This window comes from Miscanthus floridulus, chromosome 15 (genome assembly GCF_019320115.1).
Source record: "Miscanthus floridulus cultivar M001 chromosome 15, ASM1932011v1, whole genome shotgun sequence".
NCBI classification, from domain to species: Eukaryota; Viridiplantae; Streptophyta; class Magnoliopsida; order Poales; family Poaceae; genus Miscanthus; species Miscanthus floridulus.
This window is the reverse complement of record NC_089594.1, coordinates 84497461-84523308: the sequence shown is the minus strand read 5'-3', so window position 1 is coordinate 84523308 and position 25848 is coordinate 84497461. Positions and strand designations below refer to the sequence as shown.

At 45.1% G+C, this 25848-nt stretch overlaps 1 protein-coding gene across 1 annotated transcript; it reads right to left on the bottom strand.

Moving 5' to 3' along the window:
- Positions 1-16653: 16653 nt before the first annotated feature.
- Positions 16654-21216, bottom strand: LOC136508498 (translation initiation factor IF3-1, mitochondrial-like). Its single transcript, XM_066503186.1, has 7 exons — positions 20906-21216; positions 20616-20774; positions 19974-20072; positions 19299-19355; positions 18911-18979; positions 17921-17989; positions 16654-17771 (listed from the first exon to the last, which is right to left on the bottom strand). Exons 1-7 carry the CDS (start codon positions 21080-21082, stop codon positions 16899-16901), a joined length of 1503 nt encoding a protein of 500 aa, XP_066359283.1. The 5' UTR covers positions 21083-21216; the 3' UTR covers positions 16654-16898.
- Between the last annotated feature and the right edge of the window lie 4632 nt (positions 21217-25848).

Here is a 25848-nt window from a genome sequence, read left to right as displayed (position 1 = left end):
TTGCATGCATGTAGAGAATGCGTTGGTGGAGTTTGTGACCGTCGGAGAGCAGGAGTACGAGGAGGTGATCGAGGAGTACGAGGAGAAGGTCTTCATATAGGAGGAAGCCTTGGAACCACCGACGACTGACATAGCTGACAACCCGTCTGCCCAAGGCAAGCCCCTGTAACACCTCTGGTGTTACGAGCTCGTTTAACACCGAGATTTAGGCCTAAGAAAAAATTACCAAAATGATTTTCTCGAGTTTTAAAATTTAAAAACCGCCTTCTCGCGTCAACGGTAAAAATTAGGAATTATATTTTTAAAAGCGTTATTTGTGGTGATTTGTTTTGCGCAAAATAATTATATAACACCCTAATATTTTGATCCATGGCTTGGTATGGAGTGTGAGCTATCGCGTGAAATGTCTACTGATGGAAGTCAATAGGATTTAGAGTTGCCGATGACATATCACTGTTCACATCCATGTCGAGTCGTCTCGCGCGTAGGCAGGCAACCAGTAGAGCCACACGGTGTCCATACGTTCAGCTGCTGGTTGATCTCTCACGTCCGTGCTCTGGCAGCGCGTTATTGGGGTGAAGCTGTGCTGCTGTTGTCCTTGCCTCACTATCGTTCTGGACGCTTAAGTATGGTGGTGCGTCCCTCCTCCTGCTCCAAATAAATCCAGCATCCGAATTATTAACGTCGCGCCACGTTGTCGGACCACGTCGCCATGTAAGCGGACTTGCTAGATATCACCGACAGAGCGGTACCACAGTATGCCTCTGTTGTCTCGTCGTGTTATTGTCTTCATCACAGCGTGACTACCTTTACTATTATTATATTATCAGCATCTATAGCATGTCGAGCAACGGCTGCGTGTAATTGATACGACGTCCGCTGTACGAAGCGTAGTGACTCTACATGTAGCGCTTATCACTCACCAGGCTTCCAGCACGTGTGCCATCTCTGTCGCTCAGCCGTGGTCTGTCTTCGCGTCCAGCTAAGTTGAGTCATCTCATCACGGTACTTCACAGGCAAAGATGGCCAAGCCATGAAATGTCGTTGCCCTGTTTTTCTCCATCTCACTCTCTCAGTGTCTGCCTCTGTCTTGTTTGTCTATCTCTACTTCTCTATCTTCCTTTTCCTCTTACTAGAGCAAGGAACGCACACAAGCATTGAACATCCTTGTCGCATACGCTACAGTGCCAGCCATCCAGTGATAGCAGGTCCTTGCTTCTTTGCTTACCCCTTGCGCTTGGTGCCTGGCGTCTGCTCCTTTCCCCGCTCCTCATGAGAGAGCACGCGCCGCTCCTTTCTTCCTGCGCTGGAGCCAGGGTCCAGCTCCTGCTTTTTCCCCCACGGCGCCGCTGCTGCTCCTCCGTGTGTAGCAGCGGCCATCTTGCCCTAGAACTCCACCCGGCTCTCCTTTGTGAGCACCCGCACATTCCGCACTAGTGTCCCCTCTCCTTCCACCTCTGCCTCGGTTCACCGCCATGGCCAGGCGCCCGTGCCCTGCTGCCTCTCTCGTGCATGAGCTCCTCGGCCGCGTGGGTTCCTTCAGCGCCCACCTTGGCGAGCTCCCACAGCGCCCTCAGCCCCCCACATGTAGCTTTGCCTCGCCGCACCGCCACACGGTGAACCTCGTCGGGGGTCGACTCTTGGCCGTGCCCCGCGCCCGCCGTCGCCCGTCCACCATGCGTGAGCGCGCATGTGCCCTCAGTCCACGCTACGTCTCCACGTGCTGCACTACCACAGCCCCACACCACCTCCTCCACACGCTGCTGCTCCATGGTGACTCGCCGCCGACGCCTTGCCTCCTGCGAGCACGCCTGGGCCAGTGTGGCCACGCCGTTCCATCTCCGTAGCACCACGACACTATCGTGGGCTAGCCATGCTGCAGCCACCGGTCGCCGTGCCCCTCCCCTGTGGTGCTCTGCTTTTGTGAAGAGAAGGTGAGATGGGTGAGAATCCAAGAAGAATTGTTATACGGGGTTCTTATTGTAAAATACGAGACTCATGTAAATAGTATGTTTGTACCGTTAGTTGATTTAGAGAGAACTAAGGGGCCAAATCGCATAAAGTACTATCACTGTCGGGTTCTGGGCGCGTGGGCCGTGCTCGTCCGCCTATGGGTCGTTTGCCTGCCGCCTAGGCCGCACGCCCGCTTGGGGCTACTGGGTCGCCTGCCACGTTGGGTCCGTCACCTGCCCCGCTAGGGCTAGGCCGGTTGCCATCGTGCCTAGGGCCACTCGTGCCTGCGCGCACCCGCCCACCGGGCTGCCTCACCGCTGGACCAGGCGAACAGGGCCACTGGGCCAATTTGGTGCCTGCTGGTCCCTTTGGCCTTTCTAAAACATTTAGCTAATTTAGTTTCGGAAATAAATTAGTAAAAATCAAAATAAAATTGTGAAGGAATCTAAAAATTATGAAACTAGTTTTGTTTAGTTCCTAAAATCATGATCTAGCTGTTAGTATATTTTAGTTCACATAGTGTGATAATATTCTTGGAAGCTATATAATTAATTTAAGGTGCTTAATATTATAAAAATATAAACTTGTAGGAATTGTTGTGATAAGTTGGTAATAGTATTGAATCAAAAAAATTTATAGTAGGCTCCTAGCAATATTAGGTACTCACTATAATTTCTGTAGCTCCAAAATAATTAGTTTGCTAGATAGATAATGATGTCCTATTACGAATAAAGATTAAATTGATAGAACGGAATAAAGAAACAACTTGGGTTTGTATAACTAAATTAGGAAATATCGTCTTATTCGACAATATGGATACGTAGACCAGCTGTTAGAGCTATCTCGTTAGCTTAGTGAGACGTGATCGGATTTCTAAGCGTTTCGGCTATCGTTGATTATTTACACCTATGCATTTGCATCAATACATATCATATAGGATACGATGATGGATCAACAGATTAAATGAAGGATGATTGGGAATTCGAAGATGGTGTAATGGTATTCTCTCTAGGAGATGATACAATGGGCTTTCTATTCAGATGATGGTGGATGATCTGAAGATGCAGATACTAATATTTTAATACATATCATACCCAGGCAAGCCCTGGTGCATAACCCCTACTTTTCTGTAGTTTAAATTATATCTATGCATTAAGTTTTAAGGAGTTGAATGAAACCCACTTGCATATATATAATATATATATATATATATATATATATATATATATATATATATATATATATATATATATATATATATCTTTATCCTATGAGTCTTACTAGTATGATAGGATCGTGTAGATTGCTATGCTATAGGACTCCGGTATAAGTCGAGTGATTGCCTATCATTCACGAGAGATAGGAAATATATTACTATATTATGATCGCTTGGAATATATAAATGGTGGAAAGGAAAATGGTGACCAGGTAGGGATATAGTTTGGGTATTGGTGGGTGTAAGAGGTTGTGTCGCCATGGACGCAGGGCATAGCTTGGTTACACTGCTTTCCCTGTCTATGTCGGTTAAGGACCGATCATTGCATAAGACTCTAGGCAGGTCACAGACTTATTATCCCGAGTATATACTTATGTATGGGCGCTTGGAAGACTTGTTGCTCTCTTGTCATGTATCCGGCTCTTTTTGGACCGTGGTGGAGGAGGTCCTTGCACCACACTGAGTCTGAGACCTAGGGGTGGGGCTTGGAGTCCCAGTTTGGATGGGGACCTAGACACCTAGGATAGGAGGATGATGGGTTGGTTTTGCTTGTGCCTTGGGTACAAGCGGGGTGTGTGTTTTTGGGGTACCCAGCTGGGGGCATTGATTCATGAATCGCCGAACGATCCGGTATGGCTTGTCTATGGTTTAGCATCGTAGTAAGAACTGAAAGATGAAAGATGGAATAGAAAAAGGAACTCTGATTGCTTACCATCTGCTTGAAAGTAGTACAGGTGCTTACATAGAATGGTTAGTTAATGAACCAATTGCGACTATTAATAAAAAATCGAATATAAGGACACACGCTTAGTAATGCTTCCTACCAATGTAATAAACCCACAAGCTAGATAGCCTTGCATATCCTTGGAGTCTTTTCTTTCCTTCTGTCGGGTAAGTCTTGCTGAGTACAATTGAGTACTCAGGGTTTTATTCCTCCTGTTGCAGGTGATAGGTGGAAGCTTGAGCTGACCTTTGTGTGTGGATACCTCCTGGTGGGCTCAGTAAGGATTCCTTTACGCTGCCATCATAGTTGTTATTTATAACTCTCACCAAATGTTTTTATAAATGAAAGTTGCATAATCTGTTGTCATAGTTTATTTATCCATGCTTCATCATATCATGAATAGGTAATTATTTCTGCTGTAATTCTGATCACATGTTTATATTTCATTGTTACATTAAATTATTGATAACTCTGATAATATGATTACATTCTGCTATTATAACAATAACTCTTATACTCTGATGTTGTAATAAAAGTGATGTAATAAATGGTTAAGAATGATGTAAGCTTTATTCTCTTATTTGTGATCCTAATGGTAAAAACATGGATTTTCGAGTTCTCCCCTAGGGTGTGCCCGATGGAACCGAGTAATTTTGTATTCTCCCCTGAGTGCTTAGTGTCTAATGGAAGACAAACACTCTTGGGAAGCATTAGATTAGGCGGTTCTGCCTCAGGTGGTATCAGAGCGCAAATGAGAAAATAAGGCTTCAAAAACCTTTTCTAAAAAAATTTGACAACAAATTCTTTTCAAAAGGATAGGACGTGTATATGCAAAGTTATATAAGTAGCCCTGTTACTATGGTTATGTATCCAGGATAGATGGCACTCTGCTGACTTAGGTAGACTTAATCAATTTTTTCTGTAGGTACACTGACTCGAGCATAGTCCGATAGTATCGACTAGTTACAAGGAGAGAACGTTGTGCCAAAAATCGAAGAATAGTTGCCCTATATGTTGGCAATAGTGGAATGACATATAGGACTGTGCATTCATGCATATCCTATTTGTGCATTGTAGCGTTCATATTATTTGTAGATACGCCATCCATAGGTGTCACACAGTGTTGTATTGTGCACGACTAGCTCGTTCCTGTTCCAGCGTTAGGTCTGCACTGTGGCTTCATGCTCCATGTTCACCCATGGTTCACACCTGTTGTGACCCATGTCTCCCCGTATCTCTTTTCTGCACTCTTGTCGGACACCTGCCCTACTAGTCGTACTAGTCAGTAATGGCATCAGCACGTCGCTCGCCTCGAACTGCACTAGAATTTGGTCGACTCATTCATAGTGATCCCACACGGGAGCCCTAGTGGACTGTGCTAGGACCACTGAACTGCTTCCGCCTTTATAAGTAGAGCCTAGCTTAGCCATTGGTATCACCACTCGGCGTACCTTAGCTCGCTTAGCTTTTTTGCTCAGGCTTCCTCACCACCACCGCTAGAAATGGTAGGAGCCTGGGTTAGTAGTTACTGCCTGAACATTAAGGGTTTTCCCTAGAATCCTGCATGTCACCCTACAAAAGCTTAGAGTCAAGGATCATCCCGAGTATGAGGAGCGTGAGTATGAGAAGCATGGCACTGATCAGGTGTAAGGTTACCGTCTATATTGGAAAGAGTGAAGAGTTCTCCGACATCACTGAAGCCTAGAGTGTGACCGTGACCAGGTTTCGCTTCATCGACACCTACCAGGTTGTGGCCCACAAAGCCTTGCGGTACCTCTACTATATCTATGAGGAGCCCATTTCCTATACCTCCATGAGGTTCTTTCCACCTTTGGACAAGAATCAGCGGGCATGGAAGGCTCGCATGGAGGCTTTACAAGGGTGGGATGTGCAAGAGGATAGTCCTATCGTGGTGCACTTGACCACATACCTACTTGCTCTAGATGAGCAGTACGACTGGCAAGCCTTGGAACTGAGGATCTGCCTCCATCGAGCCGAGGAAGCTAAGATCTTCACCCGGATGCTTGAGGTGCAACTCACCGAAGCGCATGCCAGTACCACAGCTGCTGAGAGACAGGAGACTGCCATGTTAGAAGCTCTGAAGGAGGCTGAAGACTGGCATGTTCATCAGCTACGTGCGGCCTATCTTGTCACTAGGGCCAAGCGGAGGACGCTGGCTGCTGAAAGGCAGGATGCCCCGATCTTGGAAGGGATCCCTATCCACCCACCAGAGAGAAGAAGAACTGGTGTTGCAGCACCACCAGCACCTCCACCCTCAGAAGTGTCAGAAGTCGAGCCCTTGATTCCTCTCACTCAGCCATTGCCACGAGAAGATGTAGATTAGTTGCCTTGGGATGTTGTACCCATAGTAGTAGTGTTTTTCATTGTTGTCCTCTGGTATTATGCTCTTGCCGTTGATTTCATCCATAGTTGTTGAGATTGTCCGACCGTAGGTGAATGTTGTGTCATGAATGGGAGCCTGAATGCCTGTATGTTCTACCCATATAAGACCATTGGAATGTGCATTTTGTTTATTTTGCTGTGTTTATTTCGTTCATCTACCTTAAGTTTCGTTAGATGTGCTTAAAGTTTTCAAGGGCGATGTTAGGTGGATTACAAGAGAAGTTGCCATTCAGATATCAGCAAACCAGTTGTGATTGGAGAACATCGGATACTATATCGACTAATTGTGGATGTCCTAGCAAAACACTTGAATCTCTTTAAATCAAATCTGTCGTTGGATTTGAATTCCTTATCCCTTGTTGTAAAGGGAACCTTTACTGTTTGAATTTTCCCATGCAGTACTCCCCTTATTCTGTGGTCTATGACCCCACCGCCTTCATGGCGTGTAAATTGGTAGTAGTTGCCTAGTTAATAGCTTATGGTGTCGCGACGACACCGAGGGCTCCTAGTAGAACAGCTGCCATATGGTGACACTACTCGGCATGCACTGGTATCAAGGTTGTTGACCAAGTACCTTTACCAAGTTACACCATCATACCACTTTTGCTATAAATATTTCCCTTGTAAATGTTCAGGTGTTCAAACGGGAAATCCACAGCGGGGTTGATAAACTAGTGTTCTATCAAGGAAAGCAAGAGAAGGTGGTTTTGGAGGAAGAAAGTAAGACATGGTCTTAGTGTACATGAAAGACGGATGTGGACAAGGAAGGAAAAGGAAAAGAAGAGTAGTAGGAAAAAGGTTAGTCGTGGATAGTCGGGAGTAATTGTAAAAGTCTGAGTGGATGTCATGTCCCAAGCTATGTGTTTAGTTGACCGCACTACGCATGCCGGGTCACTTCGCTGCGTGCCCTATGAACGTCGTCTATGCCAAATCCATTGACACTCCGTTCTCACGTGGCCGTGGCATCGTGCCGCACTTGTCGTCTTTGTGCACTGTGCGTTTCTCCTTTTCCCAGCATCCGGTCGACTCTTGACTCTCACGCCTCGTCCCTCGTACCAGACCCCCTTCCCCTTTCTCTTTTTCTTCTTTTGGAGACACGGCCGCCGCATGCTTGCCTCATCGAGCTGACCTCCCCCTCTCCTCTCCTTTATTTTTCCCCTCTACCACTCATGCAGGAAGCGCACCATGTCCGATCTTATCTTCACCACATGAACCATCTATGTATCCCATCCCCACACGCATCCGCTTTTGGTGTGTTGCACCCCACCTCCGTTCGCCACTATAAATGCCCTTGGTCCTAGCTCTTCTTCTTCACCCCCATTCCCCTCACATTCGGAGTAGAGCTATGAAGATCTAGTCATCATTCGAGGAACTAGGTTCGTCAGTCTGAGGTGATGGTGAAATCTGAGAAGAAGAAGGATCTGGTTTTCGAACAAGTTCAAGTTTCCTTTGATTAGTTGGTCTTAGGATTCACGATGTTTTACTTCTCAGACGACTATTTTTGGATCTGTTGGTGCTACGCCATGTTTTGGATAACCATTATCTTGTTGTTTCTCCATTGCCCTCATCTATCTCGACTTCTGGACTAAGTCTCAGGTGTACTAGGTTGCTCTTAACCATATATCTCTAGATCCCTGTGTGTTGTAGTATTCGAGGTCGTGTAATCTTTCATGTAATCCCTGACCTACGAAATGTAATAGTGTTTCCCCACTTCTGGTTCTTGCTTCGAATCTCGGGACGAGATTCTTTTTAAGGGGGGTTGGTTGTAACACCTCTGGTGTTACGAGCTCATTTAGCACCAAGATTTAGGCCTAAGAAAAATTTACCAAAATGATTTTTCTCGGGTTTTAAAATTTAAAAACCGTCTTCTCACGTCAACGGTAAAAATTAGGAATTATATTTTTAAAAGCATTATTTGTGGCGATTTGTTTTGCACGAAATAATTATATAACACCCTAATATTTTGTTCCATGGCTTGGTATGGAGTGTGAGCTATCACGTGAAATGTCTACTGATGGAAGTCAATAGGATTTAGAGTTGCCGACGACGTATCTCTGTTCACATCCGTGTCAAGTCGTCTTGCGCATAGGCAGGCGACCAGCAGAGCCACGTGGCGCCCTTACGTTCAGCTACTGCTTGATCTCTCACGTTCGTGCTCTAGCACGCGTTATAGAGGTGAAGCCGTGCCACTATTGTCCTTGCCTCACTATCGTTCTAGACGCTTGAGTATGGTGGTGCGTCCCTCCTCCTGCTCCGAATAAATCCAGCATCTGAATTATTAACGTTGCACTGCGTTGTCGGACCACGTCGCCATGTAAGCGGACTCACTAGATATCGCCGATGGAGCGGTACCATAGTCTACCTCCAGTTGTCTCGTCACAGTTATTGTCTTCATTCGTAGCGCGGACTGCCTTCACTATTATTATATTATCAGCATCTGCAGCATGTCAAGCAACGACTGCGTGCAATTGACGCGACATCCGCCGTATGAAGCGCAGTGACCCTACATGTAGCGCTTATCACTCACCATGCTTCCAGCATGTGTGCCATCACTGTCGCTCAGCCGTGGTCTGTCTTCGCGTCCAGCTAAGTTGAGTCGTCTCATCACGGTACTTCGCTGGGCAAAGATGGCCGAGCCATGAAATGTCAGTCACCTTATTTTTCTTCATCTCACTCTCTCGGTGTCTACCCCTGTCTGCCTCTGTCTTGTCTCTGTCTTGTCTTGTCTTTCTATCTCTACTTCTATGTCTTCCTTTTCCTCTTACCAGAGCAAGGAACGCACACAAGCATCGAACATCCTTGTCGCATACGCCACAGTGCCAGCCATCCAGCGATAGCAGGTCCTTGCTTCTTTGCTTACCCCTTGTGCTCGGTCCCTGGCATCCGCTCCTTTCCCCACTCCTCGCGAGAGAGCACGCACCTACTCCTTTCTTCCCAGCGCTGGAGCCGGGGTCTAGCTCCTGCTTTCCCCCCACGGCGCCGCTTGCTGCTCCTCCGTGTGTAGCCGCAGCCATCTCGCCCTAGAACTCCGCTCGGCTCTCCTTCGCGAGCACCCGCACATTCCGCACCAGCGTCCCCTCTCCTTCCCCCCTTTGCCTTGGTCCGCCACCGTGGCCAGGCGCCCGTGCCCCGCTGCCTCTCCTATGTGCGAGCTCCTCGGCCACGCAGGTCCTTCAGCGTCCTGCCTTGGTGAGCTCCCACAATGACCTCACCCCCCCCCCCGCATAGCTCTGTCTCACCGCACCGCCACACGGATGAACCTTGTCGAGGGTCGACTCTTGGCCGTGCCCCGCGCCCGCCATTGCTCAACCACCGTGCGTGAGCGCGCATGTGCCTCGGTCCGCATTGCATCTCCGCGTGCCATACCACCGCAGCCCCACGCCACCTCCTCCGCACGCTGCTGCTCCACGACGACTCGCCACCGACGCCTTGCCTCCCACGAGCGCGCCTAGGCCGTGTGGACGCGCCTGTTCCATCTCCACAGCACCACGACGCTATCGTGGGCTAGCCGTGCCCCTCCCCTATGGTGCTCTGCTTTTGTGAAGTGAAGGTGAGATGGGTGAGAATCCAAGAAGAATTGTTATGCGGGGTTCTTATTGTAAAATATGAGACTCACGTAAATAGTACGTTTGCACCGTTAGTTGATTTAGAGAGAACTGAGGGGCCAAATCGCATAAAGTACCGTCGCTATCAGGGTTCTAGCCGCGTGGGCCACGCTTGTCCGCCTGTGGGCCATCCGCCTACCGCCTGGGCCGTGCGCCCACCCGTCGGGCTGCCTCGCCGCTGGACCTAGGCCTGAACGGGCCACTAGGCCAATTTGGTGCCTGCTAGTCCCTTTGGCTTTCTAAAACATTTAGCTAATTTAGTTTGAAAATAAATTAGTAAAAATCAAAATAAATTGTGAAGGAATCCAAAAATTGTGAAACCAGTTTTGTTTAGTTCCTAAAATCATGATCTAGTTGTTAGTATATTTTGTTCACATAGTGTGATAATATTCTTGAAAGCTATATAATTAATTTAAGGTGCTTAATATTGTAAAAATATAAACTTGTAGGAATTGTTGTGATAAATTGGTAATAAGTATTGAATCTAAAATTTTTACAGTAGGCTCCTAGCAATATTAGGTACTCACTGTAATTTTTGTAGCTGCAGAATAATTAGTTTGTTAGATAGATAATGATGTCCTATTGCGAATAAAGATTAAATTGATAGAACAGAATAAAGAAACAACTTGGGTTTGTATAACTAAAATATTTGTTAGGAAATAACGTCTTATTCGACAACATGGATACGTAGACCAGCGTTAGAGCTATCTTGTCAGCTTATGAGGCGTGATCAGATTTCTAAGCGTTTCGGCTGTTGTTGATTATTTACACCTGTGCATTTGCATCAATGCATATCATATAGGTACGATGATGGATCAACGGATCAAATAAAGGATGATTGAGAATTCGAAGATGGTGTAATGGTATTCTCTCTAGGAGATGATGCAATGGGCTTTCTATTTAGATGATGGTGGATGATCTGAAGATGCAGATACTAACATTTTAATATATATCATACCCAGACAAGCTCTGGTGCATAACCCCTACTTTTCTACAGTTTAAATTATATATGTGCATTAAGTTTTAAGGAGTTGAATGAAACCCACTTGCATATATGTATATATCTTTATCCTATGAGTCTTACTAGTATGATAGGATCGTATAGATTGCTATGCTACAGGACTACGGTAGAAGTCGAGTGATTGCCTGTCACTCGCGAGAGATAAAAATATATTATTGTATTATGATCGCCTGGAATATATAAATGGTGGAAAGGAAAATGGTGACTAGGCAGGGATATGGTTTGGGTATTGGTGGGTGTAAGAGGTTGTGTCGCCGTGGACACAGGGCATAGCCTGGTTACACTGCTTTCCGTGTCTGTGTCGGTTAAGGACCGATCGTTGCATAAGACTCTAGGCAGTCATAGACTTATTATCCCAAGTATATACTTGTGTATGGGCGCTTGGAAGACTTGTTGCTCTCTTGTCGTGGATCCGACTCTTTTCAGACCATGGTAGGAGGAGGTTCTTGCACCGCACTGAGTCCGAGGACTCAGGGGCAGGGGGCTTGGAGTCCCAATTTGGATGGGGACCTAGGACACCTAGGATAGGAGGGTGATAGGTTGGTCCTGCTTGTGCCTTGGGTACAAGCGGGGCATGTGTTTTCGGGGTACCCAGCTAGGGGCATTGATTCGTGAATCGCCGAGCGATCTGGTATGACTTGTCTACGGTTTAGCATCGTAGTAAGAACTAAAAGATGAAAGATGGAATGGAAAAAGGAACTCTGATTGCTTACCACCTGCTTGAAAGTAGTACAGGTGCTTACATAGAATGGTTAGTTAATGAACCAATGTGGCTATTAATAAAAAATCGAATATAAGGACGCATGCTTAGTAATGCTTCCCGCCAATGTAATAAACCCACAAGCTAGATAGCCTTGCATATCCTTAGAGTCTTTTCTTTCCTTCTATTGGGTAAGTCTTGCTGAGTACAATTGAGTACTTGGGGTTTTATTCCCCCTGTTGCAGGTGACAGGTGAAGGCTTGAGCTGACCTTTGTGTGTGGATACCTCCTGGTGGGCTCAGCGAGGATTCCTTTACGCTGTCATCATAGTTGTTATTTATTACTCTCACCAAATGTTTTTATAAATGAAAGTTGCATAATCTATTGTCATAGTTTATTTATCAATGCTTCATCATATCATGAATAGGTAATTATTTCTGTTGTAATTTTGATCACATGTTTATATTTCACTGTTATATTAAATTGTTCATAACTCTGATAATATGATTACATTCCGCTATTATAACAATAACTATTATACTCTGATGTTGTAATAAAAATGATGTAAGAAATGGTTAAGAATGATGTAAGCTTTATTCTCTCATTTGTGATCCTAATGGCAAAAACGTGGATTTTTTGGTTCTCCCCTGGGGTGTGCCCGACGGAACCGAGTAATTTAGTGTTCTCACCTAAGTGCTTAGTGTCTAATGGAAGACAAGCACTCTTAGGAGGCATTAGATTAGGCGGTTCTGCCTCAGTCCCGGTGCATAACCCTTATTTTGAATAATCACTATATATATATGAGATGTGCATCTACGTTATAGGAGTTATATTAGAACTACATGCATAGATATTTTTACCTATGAGTCCTACTAGTATAGGTTGAGTAGCTGCTATGCTTAGGATCTTCGGTAGCGTGAGTAACCTATCGTTACTCGGATTAGGTGATTATTATTATTACTCTCTTAATAAAATGGTGAAAAAGGAAAATGGAGACTAGACAGGGATATGGTATGGGTATTGGTGGGTGTAATAGGTTGTGTCCCGCGGGCAACGGGGCATGGCTTGGTTACACTGTTTCCCTGTCCGTGTCGGTTAAGGACCGTTCATTGCTATGGGCGGTAGTCAGGTCACAGACTTATTATCATGAGCACATACTTGCTTATGGGAGCGGGAAGGCTCGTTGCTCTCTTGTCATGAGTTCTGGCTCTTTTCGGACCGACTGATTGGAGGCGGGGATAACGGAGGTCTAAGCACCGCACTGAGTCCGAAACTCAGGTGTGGAGGCTTGGAGTCCATGTTTGGACGGGGACCTGGACCCCTTGACAGGAGAGGGGTGAGTTAGTCTTGCTTGTGCCTGGGGTACAAGCAGAGCGTGTGTTTCAGGATACCCAGCTAGGATACATTGGTTCACGAATCACCATGTAATACGGTATGCCTTGGCTATGGTTTAGCACCATAGTAAGAACTGAAAGATGATGAATGGATCTTATTGCTCAACTCTTGTTTGAAAGTACAACGTGTGCTTACATAGAATGGTTAGTTAATGAACTAATCATGACTGCTAATAAAACACATACATAAGGATTCACTACTAAAATGCTTTTTCGCAGACGAAAGAAACCCAGCAAATCATAAAGCCTATCATATCCTTTAGAGTCAGGAAATTATTTCCACTAGTCGGGTAAGTCTTGCGAGTATATTGTGTACTTAGGGTTTATTTACCCCTAGTTGCAGGTGTAGCTTGAGGAGTGGCTTTGTGTGGAGGATTCTTCTGGTGGGCACAGATGGATCCTTGTATCTTATCGTTAGATTTTTATTTAAATTCCGCTATTTAAATTCCACGCTCTTGAACTTGGCATTGTAATAATTTATTTCTAAGGACTACTGTTGTATGAAATGGACTAAGTATTGTAAACTCGTTCTCATTATTGGATCCTAGCTATAAAACAGTGGATGGTTCGAGTTCTCCCTTGAGGTGTGCTCGACGGAACCGCTAGAAGTAACCCACTTTCAGGGGTGCTTAGTGTCTAGTGGAAGACAAACGCCTCCAAAAATATGTTATTTCGGGCGGTTCTGCCACATGAATAGCCTAATTAAAAATTCTACAAAGTACTAGAGGAAAGTGTTAGACATAATTAAGGCGATAAGCAATTTTACTCTAGCTCTACAAGAGTGCTACGCAAGCCACCTGTCGATTCTAGTTGCTATGATTTCTAAATGTATATCACACAATCTACTAGGCTATGTCTTCCAATTCTACCAATAGTGAACTAGGAAGATGAACAACTAATTACAACTAGCTACAACTAGTTACTTCTCTATTTAACTAGCAAGACAAACAAGCACTACTACTAACACAAGTGAATCAATGAAAGTAATGCAAGGGTGATAGTGAGGTATACCGAACCAGACAAGATATAAATCAATTAATTACGAATACCAAGATGACACCAAAATTTATCCCGTGGTTCGGTTGCTTGCCGACAACTTAGTCCATGTTATGATGCCACACTCATTTGGTGGCTCACACACTAATAGGCATCACACGCCTAGTCCTACACAAGGGCACCAGTAAGAGCCAACACAATGTGTGAGTGCCACGACATAGGAATTTAAACATAATGTGTGACTGTTATTGGAAGAACGCATTTGGTCAACAGCTAGTCATCATGGCCCTGTTCGGCTTGCTGAATCTTGGCTGAAATTGGTTGGAAAAACACTGTTCCGGCTGAAATGTTGTGAGAGAAAAACACTATTCCAGCTGAAAAAAGAAACCCGAACAAGCCGAATATGGGATAAGCCGAACGGGCCCATGTCACAAAGGTTAAGCACGTAGAGTTGATAAGATACTGTCCAAGGGCTATTATAATTGAAATTGTGAGTGAGAGAACTCACCGGAGTGGGTAAGAGTCCTGCAACAATTGTGATCATTATAATTGTTTTCTCAATGAGAAGATAAATTTATTGGACGCACAAGCAAAGGTTGTGTTTTGAGAACTGAGCAGTAGCTTCAGATGGCTAGGATCGCTGGTGTGCGTCCTGTCCGCCAGCGTTCGAAGCCTGGCTTCGACGCCGGTGTCTCACCCGGGAACATTAGTTCCTTGAATAATTTCAGTTGTCTCTCGCGCAGATATGCCACAATGGTCAAGTGACTGTGCCCGTTACACTCGGAGTCTGGTGCTCTTCGAGGATCTCTCAGCTGCGTTCGTTGTCTATGTATAGTTGTAGATTTATTCGTATACCGTGTGTGTGTGAGATGTGCGTGTGTATGATGGTGTGTGTCTGTATTCGAACAATTCTACAGCTGTACTAAAGATGAGAGGCAAAAAAAAAAAAAGCAAAGGTTGTGTTTTGGTTTTTTTTTTGAGCAACACAAAGGTTGTGTTTTGGTATGGTATATGGATGACACGACCATGGGCAGCCTGACCGAGGTTGCACCGATATTCAAGAGCCTTCGCAGGTTTCGCACGAGATGCTTCACAGCCCCGGTGGAACTTCGCGGACTGAACACCATCCGTGGGCCATCGCGCTCTGCAGGCCTAAATTTGCGGGCCCATCACGCTTTACAGACTGCGGAGGCAATTGCTATTTGGTGAGATCGATTAAAAAATCTAGCAAATTTTATCATATTTCATACTAGGATGAACTGCTTCAGTTTTGACAGGCCGCCGGTGAGGAGAGACTACTAGCTGCACAATGCGATTGTTCAGCAATGTAGCAATTTATGTAACTACTAACTACATAGAGCTTGTCTATCTAACACCCTGGTGTTTTAGCACCTGGTAACACCTGAATTTTTTTTCATAGATACTGTTCATCTTCCTCCTCTCTTCTCTTCCTCTTGTCTATCTAGAAAATTGAAAGGAGACTGAATGACAAAAACCGTCACATTTTATTTTTATTATTATTCATGTTGTTGGACAATGACATGGAGTGCCAGATCAGCCACTGGCCGAGGTGCGTGGCTAATTTGGACCGGGATGGTCCTACTAAAATAGATTAGGTAGCCCAAACTGTAGTTTGTTAATTCGGGACCGGGTCATATTCTATAGGAGAAGGAAAAAGCATAGGCGTCCTGGGCCAGGCATACTAGGTGTCCTGGGCCAGGCTCGCTGGGCCTCAAGTATCGGTAGTGGGCCTATGAGCGCGTTGCCTACCGTATTCTTTTTTTTGTAGGAGAAAGAAAAAGCATAGGTGTCCCGGGCCAGGCTCACTACGTGTCCTGGACCAGGCTCACTGGGCCTCATGTACTAACCAACCATATGGTAGTGGGCCTCTGAGCGCGTCCTCCGTCTATCGCGCGCCTCCTGCAAGAGCCAACAAATGTCGATGAGGCTCCCAAGTCCCAAGCCATCCTATACTAGGATTTAGGATTTTTGTTATTTTTATTATTTAACTTTTTCTAAATTACTATTTCAAGAATGATTCAGCTGTAAAAAGTATGGCAAATGTAGTTTAAAATTAAAAAAATTCTAGATACTATTGGTTTATTACCAGCGCTCTCCTTGAAACCTCAGTAAAGGCCCCAAACAATAATTATTAAAAAATATATTATTTGGGTTCTGCTTGTTTGTACAGATGATTATCATAACAATTGTCTACACAATGGGGGAAAAACTATGGCTTGTACTGTATTTCGAATACAAATAATAATTCTGCCAACGAGACAACGGCAGCAATCTAGCTTGTCAACAAGTTAAGAGCCCCTTAAGAAAAGTATTTCTCAAAATTTTGCTATCACCGATCCCTTCCTCGTCACCAAAACAACACATCTGTTGAGGCTGAATGGACCTCCAATCGTCCATGAATCCTTATACTAAGACGGTGTTTAAATCCAGGAAGTAAAGTTTAAAAATGTCACATCGGGTGTCATATGGAGGTGTCGCATGGCGTGTTCGGATAAAAAAAAAATTACAGAATCCGTCAATAGTCCATGAGACGAATTTATTAAGCCTAATTAATCCGTCGTCAACATATGTTCACTGTAGCACCACATTGTCAAATCATTGACTGATTAGGCTTAAAGAATTCGTCACGCAAATTAGTCTCAATCTGTGCCATTAATTATTTATTTAGTCTATATTTAATACTCTAAACATCCAATGTGATAGAGAGTAAACTTTAGGGGAGGAACTAAACAGGGCCTAAATAAAACACCAAAAAGCCCGTTCCATGTCTCCAGGTTTGATGAACCTTACAACTAGGATTTGATCCATTGTGCCAAATTAAATATCCAGAGACCAGTCCCCTCTTCTGTAGAACCCTTGGCTATCTCATTTCCTAGAACTAAAAATCCCAAAGTTTTTAGGCGAGTCAGTATTTCCAGGCTTACTAGTACCATCCGACTTCCCCTGCTCAGATGATCCAGATTTCTGAGTACTACTGAAGATCCCAAAACTCTTGCTTGCTCGATTAGGATCACCACCACCTGCTGGTTGCCTTTGGTTGTTATTCAGTGGAAAAGGACCTCTCCTTTCGGTCCTTGGATCTTGTGGCAATCCACCTTGGTTGAACCTTGGTAGTGGTCGGTTATGCTGCGGTTCCAGAGGTCTCTGGTTGTCATAACGGCCTCCGTTTTCATTCCTTCTATCATCTTGAGGGGGTCTTCCTTGGTTGAAACCTCGGTTGTTGTCTCCTCTTATTGGCTGCCTCCGAGCAGCGTATCTGTTGGTTTCAACAGGACCCTGATCTTGCACATTACTCTCTCGCTTTTCCATGCCAGGTACATCCTTGTAGCCAAGTCCGCGTTCAGATGCCTGTGGTCCCCACTGGCCAGGATTAATTCTGTTTCCCCCAGCCCCTGGGTTAGGTTTTGACCAATTGAACTCGCTTTTAAATTCTCTATCCTGCCCCTCTTTTTGGGCAGCAAAGTCTCCAGAGAGATGGGTGGCTGTTTTCTGAACACGATCTGAGATGGTACGATCATCAGGTTTTCCTAAACCATCTCCAACTGTCTTGTCTTCGCTATTGCTACCATCAACAGGTGACTCGGAGACAGCACTGCGGGTACCTTTTCCTGATTCTTCCATGGCCTGGCTAGCTTTCTTCCCACCTTTCTTTGTTGCAAACTTCACATGCCTGACAATAACATATGCATGCTTCGAGTCCAAGTGCGGCCCACTTTCAACAATGCACACATCTTGTATCTGTTCAATTGATGGGAATTACTGAAAGAAGTGAGCTTTTACTGACAGCAGCCTTGAACATGTTACCATGATCTTAACTAATCTCAAAATGGAATTGATGGCATTTGGTTAATGAGAAACAGGGAGACAATAAGGTGCAGAGTACTCACAAGTCCTAACAACCGAGATAGTGGTGTTCCTAAATCTTCTCCTTCATTACCTGAGGGCATGGCCATGCACTGTCAAACAGGAAAGACATTTTGATTTTCAGAGTTCGATTTGAAAAATTAGGATAAAATATGCATATGATTACAAATAAAAATTGCAGATATGTTGAACAAGACAGCTGAGAATTTAGTTGGCTAAATCCAAAACACCCAGTCCAACTGGAAAATGGATATAGACATGGCCATTCAGAGACCATCAGAAAAATGTCGCCCACATCAGGTATATAAGGTCACCAATTGCACTCCATTAAGAAAGAGTCTGTGTAGCCCTAATCCTACTCTGATGATAATGAATGGATTCTGCATTACATCAGGAATACCAGATCCCACCCTCACCCACACAAAATGGATAAAAAAAAAGGAAACAACTAAAGCTATACAAAATAACGGACATAAAACCCGAGGCTGAACCAAGCAAGACTTAACAAATTATGCTATACTTGATGACAGATTCACATAAATACCCCTCTTTATTATCACTTTATACTATTTAGTTTCCTTGTTTTTACGTGCATAAATTTGTTTGGGGTTGTCCAGCAAACATCATGAAACAACTGTTAACAACCAAAAGCAAAAGTTTTTCCTTTGGTGTTGTTGGATGTGAGGTCTATTGTTCTGGAATCAAAAGCCAATTATATGAATCACAGTGAGCGAAAAAAGAATAGATGATGACACAAACAACTAAAACAGAGCACAAAGATTTCCCTTTAGTTTCCCAGGATATAAGGTCTATTGCTCTGGTGTCAGAAGTTAATTATTTGAATCCAAGGGGAAAGGAAACAGGAGGTCATAAAGATGATACAATTGATTAGAAATTCAAAAGAACCCAAAGGTTTTCCTTTGATATATGGTGTATTGATCTGATACTAAAAAAACAGAAATTCATTGGGTTGTCAATGGGTATTTGCATAATTGAAAGGAAGACAAGCTCACCTTCACCCTGTAACCTCGCTCCATTAATCTGGTAATCCCATCTGCTTTCACCATCAAATCTTTTAGTTCCTGCAGAGAAAAGCTAATGTTTATCAATAAAGATTCATGCAAGGTCTTCATAATGATCACAATGCATCCAACTGGTGGAAGTTTTCAAAAGTTACTGTTTAAAATTTTGCCTCAGAAAAGTGGGACAAGTTCAACTAGGCATTAGGTATATAGATCTGAAAAACAGAACATAAGCTTGCAGCAGTTTAGACAAGCCAATACTCCAGTTACGAGGTGCTAATAAAGTCTGCATGTGACTCTATATCAAAACCTGATAAACTGCTATTGCCAACGAGATAGGTTGCAATCACCTAAATAGTAGAAAAAGAAAATTACTCACAGTTTTCCCTTTAAATCGCACTTCTTTGTTCTCCCCTCCACGCAAGACGATAGCAGACTGCAAAAATCAGGCACAGATCCAAAGTTTAAAAACAAGCAGAATAGGTCTACAATATGATATGAGCCATGCAAAATTACAGACACCTATGGTAGGAGATAATATAGTTAACACTCTTTTGCATAGATCCAAGCTTGAATGATTGCTAATTAGGAGGCCCAAATACTGCAGAAATTAGATATGGCTGACTAAAATAGAGAGCCCAAAATATCTGGTTGGTTTAGCTCAACAACCAGAAAGGTACCTCACTAGTGATTACACCCAGTACAGAACAACTTGTACATATCCTATTGACATGAACAAGTATGTGAACGGTGATCCATCTAAGCAGATGCCTTTCATGAAAATTCTGAACCTATCCTATTGCTTGTAAAGATCCTATTGGTACAAGGGTGAAACCTACAAGAGTCAAGCTACCTGTAGGATTTAAACAGATACAATGAACTGTTTGGTCACAGCTAGACAAATAAAATGGAGTGTAGGGTTTGATGAGAATACAATTGTATTCGTTGCACAACTTCTATGCCTATACGATTGAAAGTGCTGTTGTACTGATGTACGATTCTAATACCTATGGCTGAAAAAAGAAAGATAAAGTTGTGTGCAAGTATAAAATACCTTGGTTTTCAAGCGTTCTTTCTCCTTGGTTTCTTTCTTATACTTCTCTTTGTGAAAATCCATGATTTTGCATACAGGAGGGTCTGATTTTCTGTCGACCTGCACAAGAAGGTAACCTTGAGCACGAAGATGAAGTATAATCAGAGTAAATTAGCAAGCTTGTTAAGCTTCAAGGCTGACAACAGCAGCACATTCAGAGAAAATACAAGGAAAGAGGTGTTGCTAGAATGCCCTTCATCTGATATCCATCAACCATCAACATCTCATATCGCATCAAAAGGCAAAGGGAGAAAAGAAAACCTCCATGAAGGCTAACAAACCAAAAGGCATGCGTTCAATTTAGCTTTGTTACAAGTAAACTTTTTTTTTTTATTTCTTTTATGATACATCAGCAGCACATGCTTACTATGTGAAGGGGGCACTCATAAGTGACACGGCGTCCATGTCTGTAATGTCACAATGTCTAGGATTTGGTACTACTAAGCAATATCAATTGGCTGCAGCTGCAGGGATCAAATTACTCCAACAGTGTCATAAGAATACGGGGCTTGGAGTTGGGGAAAAGAAGGAACAGGTGATGAGCAAGCAAAACGATCGCACCACGCATGAATCCAAGAGAAACATATATGGAAGACAGTGTACCTCAACCAAGTCCATGTCCATCCTGCTCGCAAGCTGGAGGGCTTCATGCCGGGGGACAACGTTGTGGCCTTCATCCGTGACAAGCCTGACGAAGGGAGCGGTGATGGCGTTGTTCATGCGGTGGCCTTCGTCCTCCTCCTTGCCTCGCTTCCTATTGACCTTCAAAACCGAGACGGGACGGAACAGATCATCACAAGGCCGCCCACGATCTCTGTGCTCGATCGCAGCGAGGTTACGAGCGATGGGGGAAATGAATGGAGGCAGCAGCAGCAGCGAAGAGGGGTGCCTACCTGAGTACCTGGCGGAGCGGCGAAGTGCCGGCAGTGCGGGGCGAGCGGGCGGCGTATGGGAGTGGGAGCGGGGGCGGCGAGGGCCAGTGGGGGAGGAGGATGGGGACGGTGCCGGCGGAGGTAGGCGGCGGCGGCGGCGCGGAGCGCGAGGGATCCAGCGCTGCGCCGGAGAGCCATCCTTTTCCCTTGCCTTGTGTCGCCGGGACCGGGAGGGGTGCGGGAAGCTGGACTGCCGGAGCCGGAGCTGGAGGCGGAGGCGGCGGCGGCTGGCTGTGCCTGGCTCGGCGTTTGCTCTGCCCTCTCTCCTCGTGGGGCTGGGCTGGGCCGAACGTGTCCGCCTGACGATCTCTGCAAATATTGGGCTTTGGCCCATATACTACGGGTCGCAGATCTGAGCTTGCGCGCGATACGGGCCGAGCGGAGAGAAAAGTGGGAATGGTCTACGGAAGTGCGGAGGGCTAAGAATCAATTCGGCCTGACCCAGAAAGGCTAGGATGACGCATATGGGCCATAAATAACGAAAAAGTCCACGTTACCCCAACTTTTGCGAACGTCTGATTTTCCTTCTAAACTCTAAAACCGGATAAACCACCTTCCTAAACTTTTAAAACCGTTCGTTTTACCTCCCTAACCGGTTATAAGTGGTTTTTAAAGACGGTTTTGTCTTTTTCTTTTTTATTTATTTTGGTTAAATTTTTGAAAAATCATAGTAAATCACAGAAAAATCATAAAATAAAAAATCCAATTTTGTTGGAACTCCACATGAGTAGATCTACACAATGAATATACAATATGATATGCTTTAGTACATTTTTGTTGTTGTAGCTTTAGATCTATGTTTTTCTGTAATTAATTCATAGCTGCAGTTTCTATGTTCCAATTGTGGTGAAATTTTTATGGTGTGCTAATCATTGTATGCTTGAACTACAGTAAAAATTTTCATACTCATTGGATCATGCTATAACTTAGTTATAGATTTATTTAGGTGTATGCTTTTTAAAAAAAGTATTTATATATCTATAACTAAGTTATACATGATCCAATGAGTATGAAATTTCTAATGCAGTTTATGCATATAATAATTAGCGTACCATAAAAATTTCACCACAAATGGAACCATAGAAACTGCAGCTATAAATTAATTATAGAAAATCATAGATCTAAAGCTATAATAATTATAGAAAAGTTGAGGGAGGTAATGTGGATTTTTTCCCATAAATAAATACCAGATGTACAACTTGGTTTGAAGCATGTACACGTGGGCTAAAAATGTGAGACACAAATTGTAGAGCATTCATTTTTGGTTTTTCCCTCGTGTTGGCAGGACAGGTCCAGTGTGCAGTGCTGCAGGAGCCGGAGATGGAGGCCCTCGCTCTGCTTTCTCCTCGTGGGGCTGAGCTGGGCTAGCTAGGCCTGTCCCCCGCACGATCTCTGCAAACGTTGGGTGGGCTTCGGCCCATAAACCCGCTGCTCGGCCGATCATCTCAGGAAATTGATGAAGTACTCTTGCTGAATTTAGAAGACTTGCTTGCATAGAAAATTTCGTCGTTCGGAGACATCTCCCATGAACAAGAGCAAATTGCTCACGGCTTTTTGTGACGGATCACGGATTGATCAAGAACACTGAAAGACAATCACCCAGCTGCTTCCCTACAACATTAACAAATTTGTATGACCTCTTTGCAATTGTACGTTCTATCTAGCGAGAGGAAACATAATACAGGGAAGCAATGTATGTAGTTAGTTCTAAACTCGAAATCAGCTCAAGAACATATATATATCATAAGAGGCAAACTGTTTTGTCATCACAGATGTATAAATTGGGCATTCGGATTTATCGATGCGTCCCTATGCAGCGTTAATTAGCTTCACGATCTGCAGAAGTTAGATTTTGTCCTGGAGATTTTACTAGCCAGCTTCCTTCTTATGTGTTTCATGGCTACTCAAAATTTCCCGCTGCCCTCTAATCCTATGAAATGTTTATTTCATCTGGATGCCACGCTAATACTCATGCCATTCGTGTCCATTCAAGTGATGTGAGGATCAATCAACTATGGCATACAAGGCTCAGGAAAACGCACACGTATCACACACACACACACAGATATATATATATATATAATGGTGACTCTATTTATGCCTCTATATATCAATTTCCCTATATGCACAGGGTACGTAATGTACGTTAGGCTTTGAATGAACGGATTCACTCATCAATAGAAGGATATTTTGCATATGATGCTTACAAGGTAATTACCTCAACGGTGTCGTCTACAGGGGAGGGGACTAAATAAATTAACCATATGCCATTGAAATTGTAGCTAGTGTCCTCGACATTCAGAAACCTTGCGTGTGCATGGCTTTGTGGAGAATTAATCAGGACACTGAAAGACTGTAATGACCGAGAGCTGCAGAACCTGTTAATAACAAGTCTGTACTCTTTATAGCCAGTTTGCAATTGTGGAAGGGGAGAATGTTTTTTCTTCCGATTCCAATTAAGGCATTCAGCATGTTCGCTTGTTGGTTTTCAACCCGAGCTTATCAGCCAGCCAACAGTGTTTTACTCTCATAACAAACCAGCACTAGTCGGGACTTATCAGCCCAAAAACCAACCAACGAACAGGCTGATTGTCAGAAAAATACGGCCCCTATTTTTTTTACACGGTCACCTCCAAAAGTTTATTGGGAAGAGTGGTTAGCCTAGTTAAAATACACCCGGTTTGCCACATTACCATTTACCACTGGAAAGAAAGCCAGTTGATGGCCGGTTGGACTTGCGAGCACATCCAGTGGCGAAGCTAGAGCAAATTAGAGGGTGGTGCACTTGTCCTTATGGGTGCATAGACTTGCGCTATAAGTGGTGCATATATGGTGAAATTTTTTTTAGAGAAAATCATTGTTTTCACAAATTTTGGGTGGTGCATTTGCACCCACCAGCTTCTAGCTAGCTTCGCCCTTGAGCACATCGCCAGTTGAAGGCCGCGGTGACCGATGAGTGCATTGCCTATATATAGCGGCGGCGGCGATCGAGCACTAGAGCAGATCCATGGCGTGTGCATGGGAGTGTGTCTGTACTTTGTAGCAGTGGCAACGAGCATTGTGAGCATCCGCAGCGAGGGCACAGGTACATCGTAAATCACTTACTAAAACACGTCATGAGCATCATACTTATGTGGTAATGCATGTGATGAAACAAATAGGTGAAGCATTTCAACTAAAACGATCAATAAAAATGCAAAACGAAAAGTTAGTCCACCATTCGTATAGTTATCAAGTAGGGTTGTAAACCAATTTTTATTTAACAAAAATGCTATAGAACTTATATAGGGGACTTAAATAAAGTTGGAAGTGTGAATCTCATAGATGGCGATGAAATACTTGCGGTTGAAAAATAACTTTGCTAGCTAATATTTCCAATAGCTTAGAAATACAATTTGAAATAGAGTTCAACTCAAGAACTTAGAAAAATTCCAAGTTTGTGAACCGTTGGACATTGCTAGGTTTAGCAATTTATTTAAGGAGATTAGGTTAGAGAGTAATGCTTGTGTTTTAGCTCGGTTTAGTAGTCTCATGCATCAACTTGAGTATAGTGAAGTCGATTTAGGTTTAGAAGCGATGGTTTAGTGGTGGTCGCTACATTAAAAACCGTGCACAACACGTTCTTGGCCTGTTTCCTCGCGTGGGCGTGGTCACCGCGTCTCTGGGATGCGTCGTCGACGCCTCAGGCACGCCACGCGCGCACACTCTACTGCGCTCGGTTGGCCATCGTGGGCAGGTCGGCCTGGCCTCGCGGTGCTGCTGCCACACGGGCCCGGTGCCCTAGCCGCCGTGCCGCCCTGACGCGCGGGCATCCCATCCCACTGCCGCGCTGCTGCTCTGCCGCTGCCGCTGTCTCGCGTCGCAACACGGCCGCTGCTGCTGCCGTCACGTCTTCTCATGCTTGCACATCGCGCTACGTCTCTGGCCGTGTTGACGCCGCCACACGTGGCCGTGCACGTCGTCGCCACACCATCGATGGCACTGCGGTGCGCGGGCCACACCGGTCGCGAGCGTGCATGTCTGTCGGCTAGTGCCTGGCCACGGGTTGCGCCGGTCGCGCCAACCGTGTCCCACCAAGGCACGCCCTTGCCGAGTCGCTGGCTGCCCCTCCCCCACCGCTCCCTCGCTCTCTCTCTCTTTGTTCTCGTCTCCCTGCCGCCATCGAATCGCACCGGCGCCGCAACTATGAGGGGTCACCTCTCATCAACCCCTCTTATCCGCGCCTCCGCCCCCACGTGCACTTGCCACCGCCCCCACCCTGTCTTGATTGACGCCTGGCCGAGCTCCAATTTGGAGCTTTGCTCCCCACCGTCGTGTTATTAATGTCGAGCCGTCGTCACCGTGGGCAGCTCCTACCTCACCGCTTTGAGCCAAATTGGCTGCACCCCTAGCACCATCTGGCACCCCTTCTCGCCATGCGCACCTAAGCCGCACCCTTACTGTTGTCCCCACGACGTTGATGCGACCGCACCACCGCGGTCCGCTGTCAAGCCTGCCGTGCGCATGCGGTCGGATGTGCTCAGGGCATCTCCGGCCAAGCCACCACCACAGGTAGATGCGTGGTGAGTCACCGATGCTCGCCTACTGTTTCTATCACCTCTATTGGGTGTTCGCCGACGTGGAGGGGCCATCCTACTGCGCTTCCGCTCGTCCAACTATTGCCCGAAGTTGCGCGCCATCCCGTAGGTAAGAGTTGACCTTCTAGGTGTGTCGGCGAGGCTCCCGGTTGGCCGGTGTGGTCGCTCAGTGCCAGCCGGTGCCGAGACGGCGAGTGCGGAGGTGTCGAGGACCTCCCCGATGCGAAGACAAGAGAATGCGAGGGTTTTCTTGCAAAGTTGTTGTCTTTAGGAATAGTGCGAATAGCGCCGTGCAAGTACTAGATAGCGCAGGGGCGTCTCTGCAAA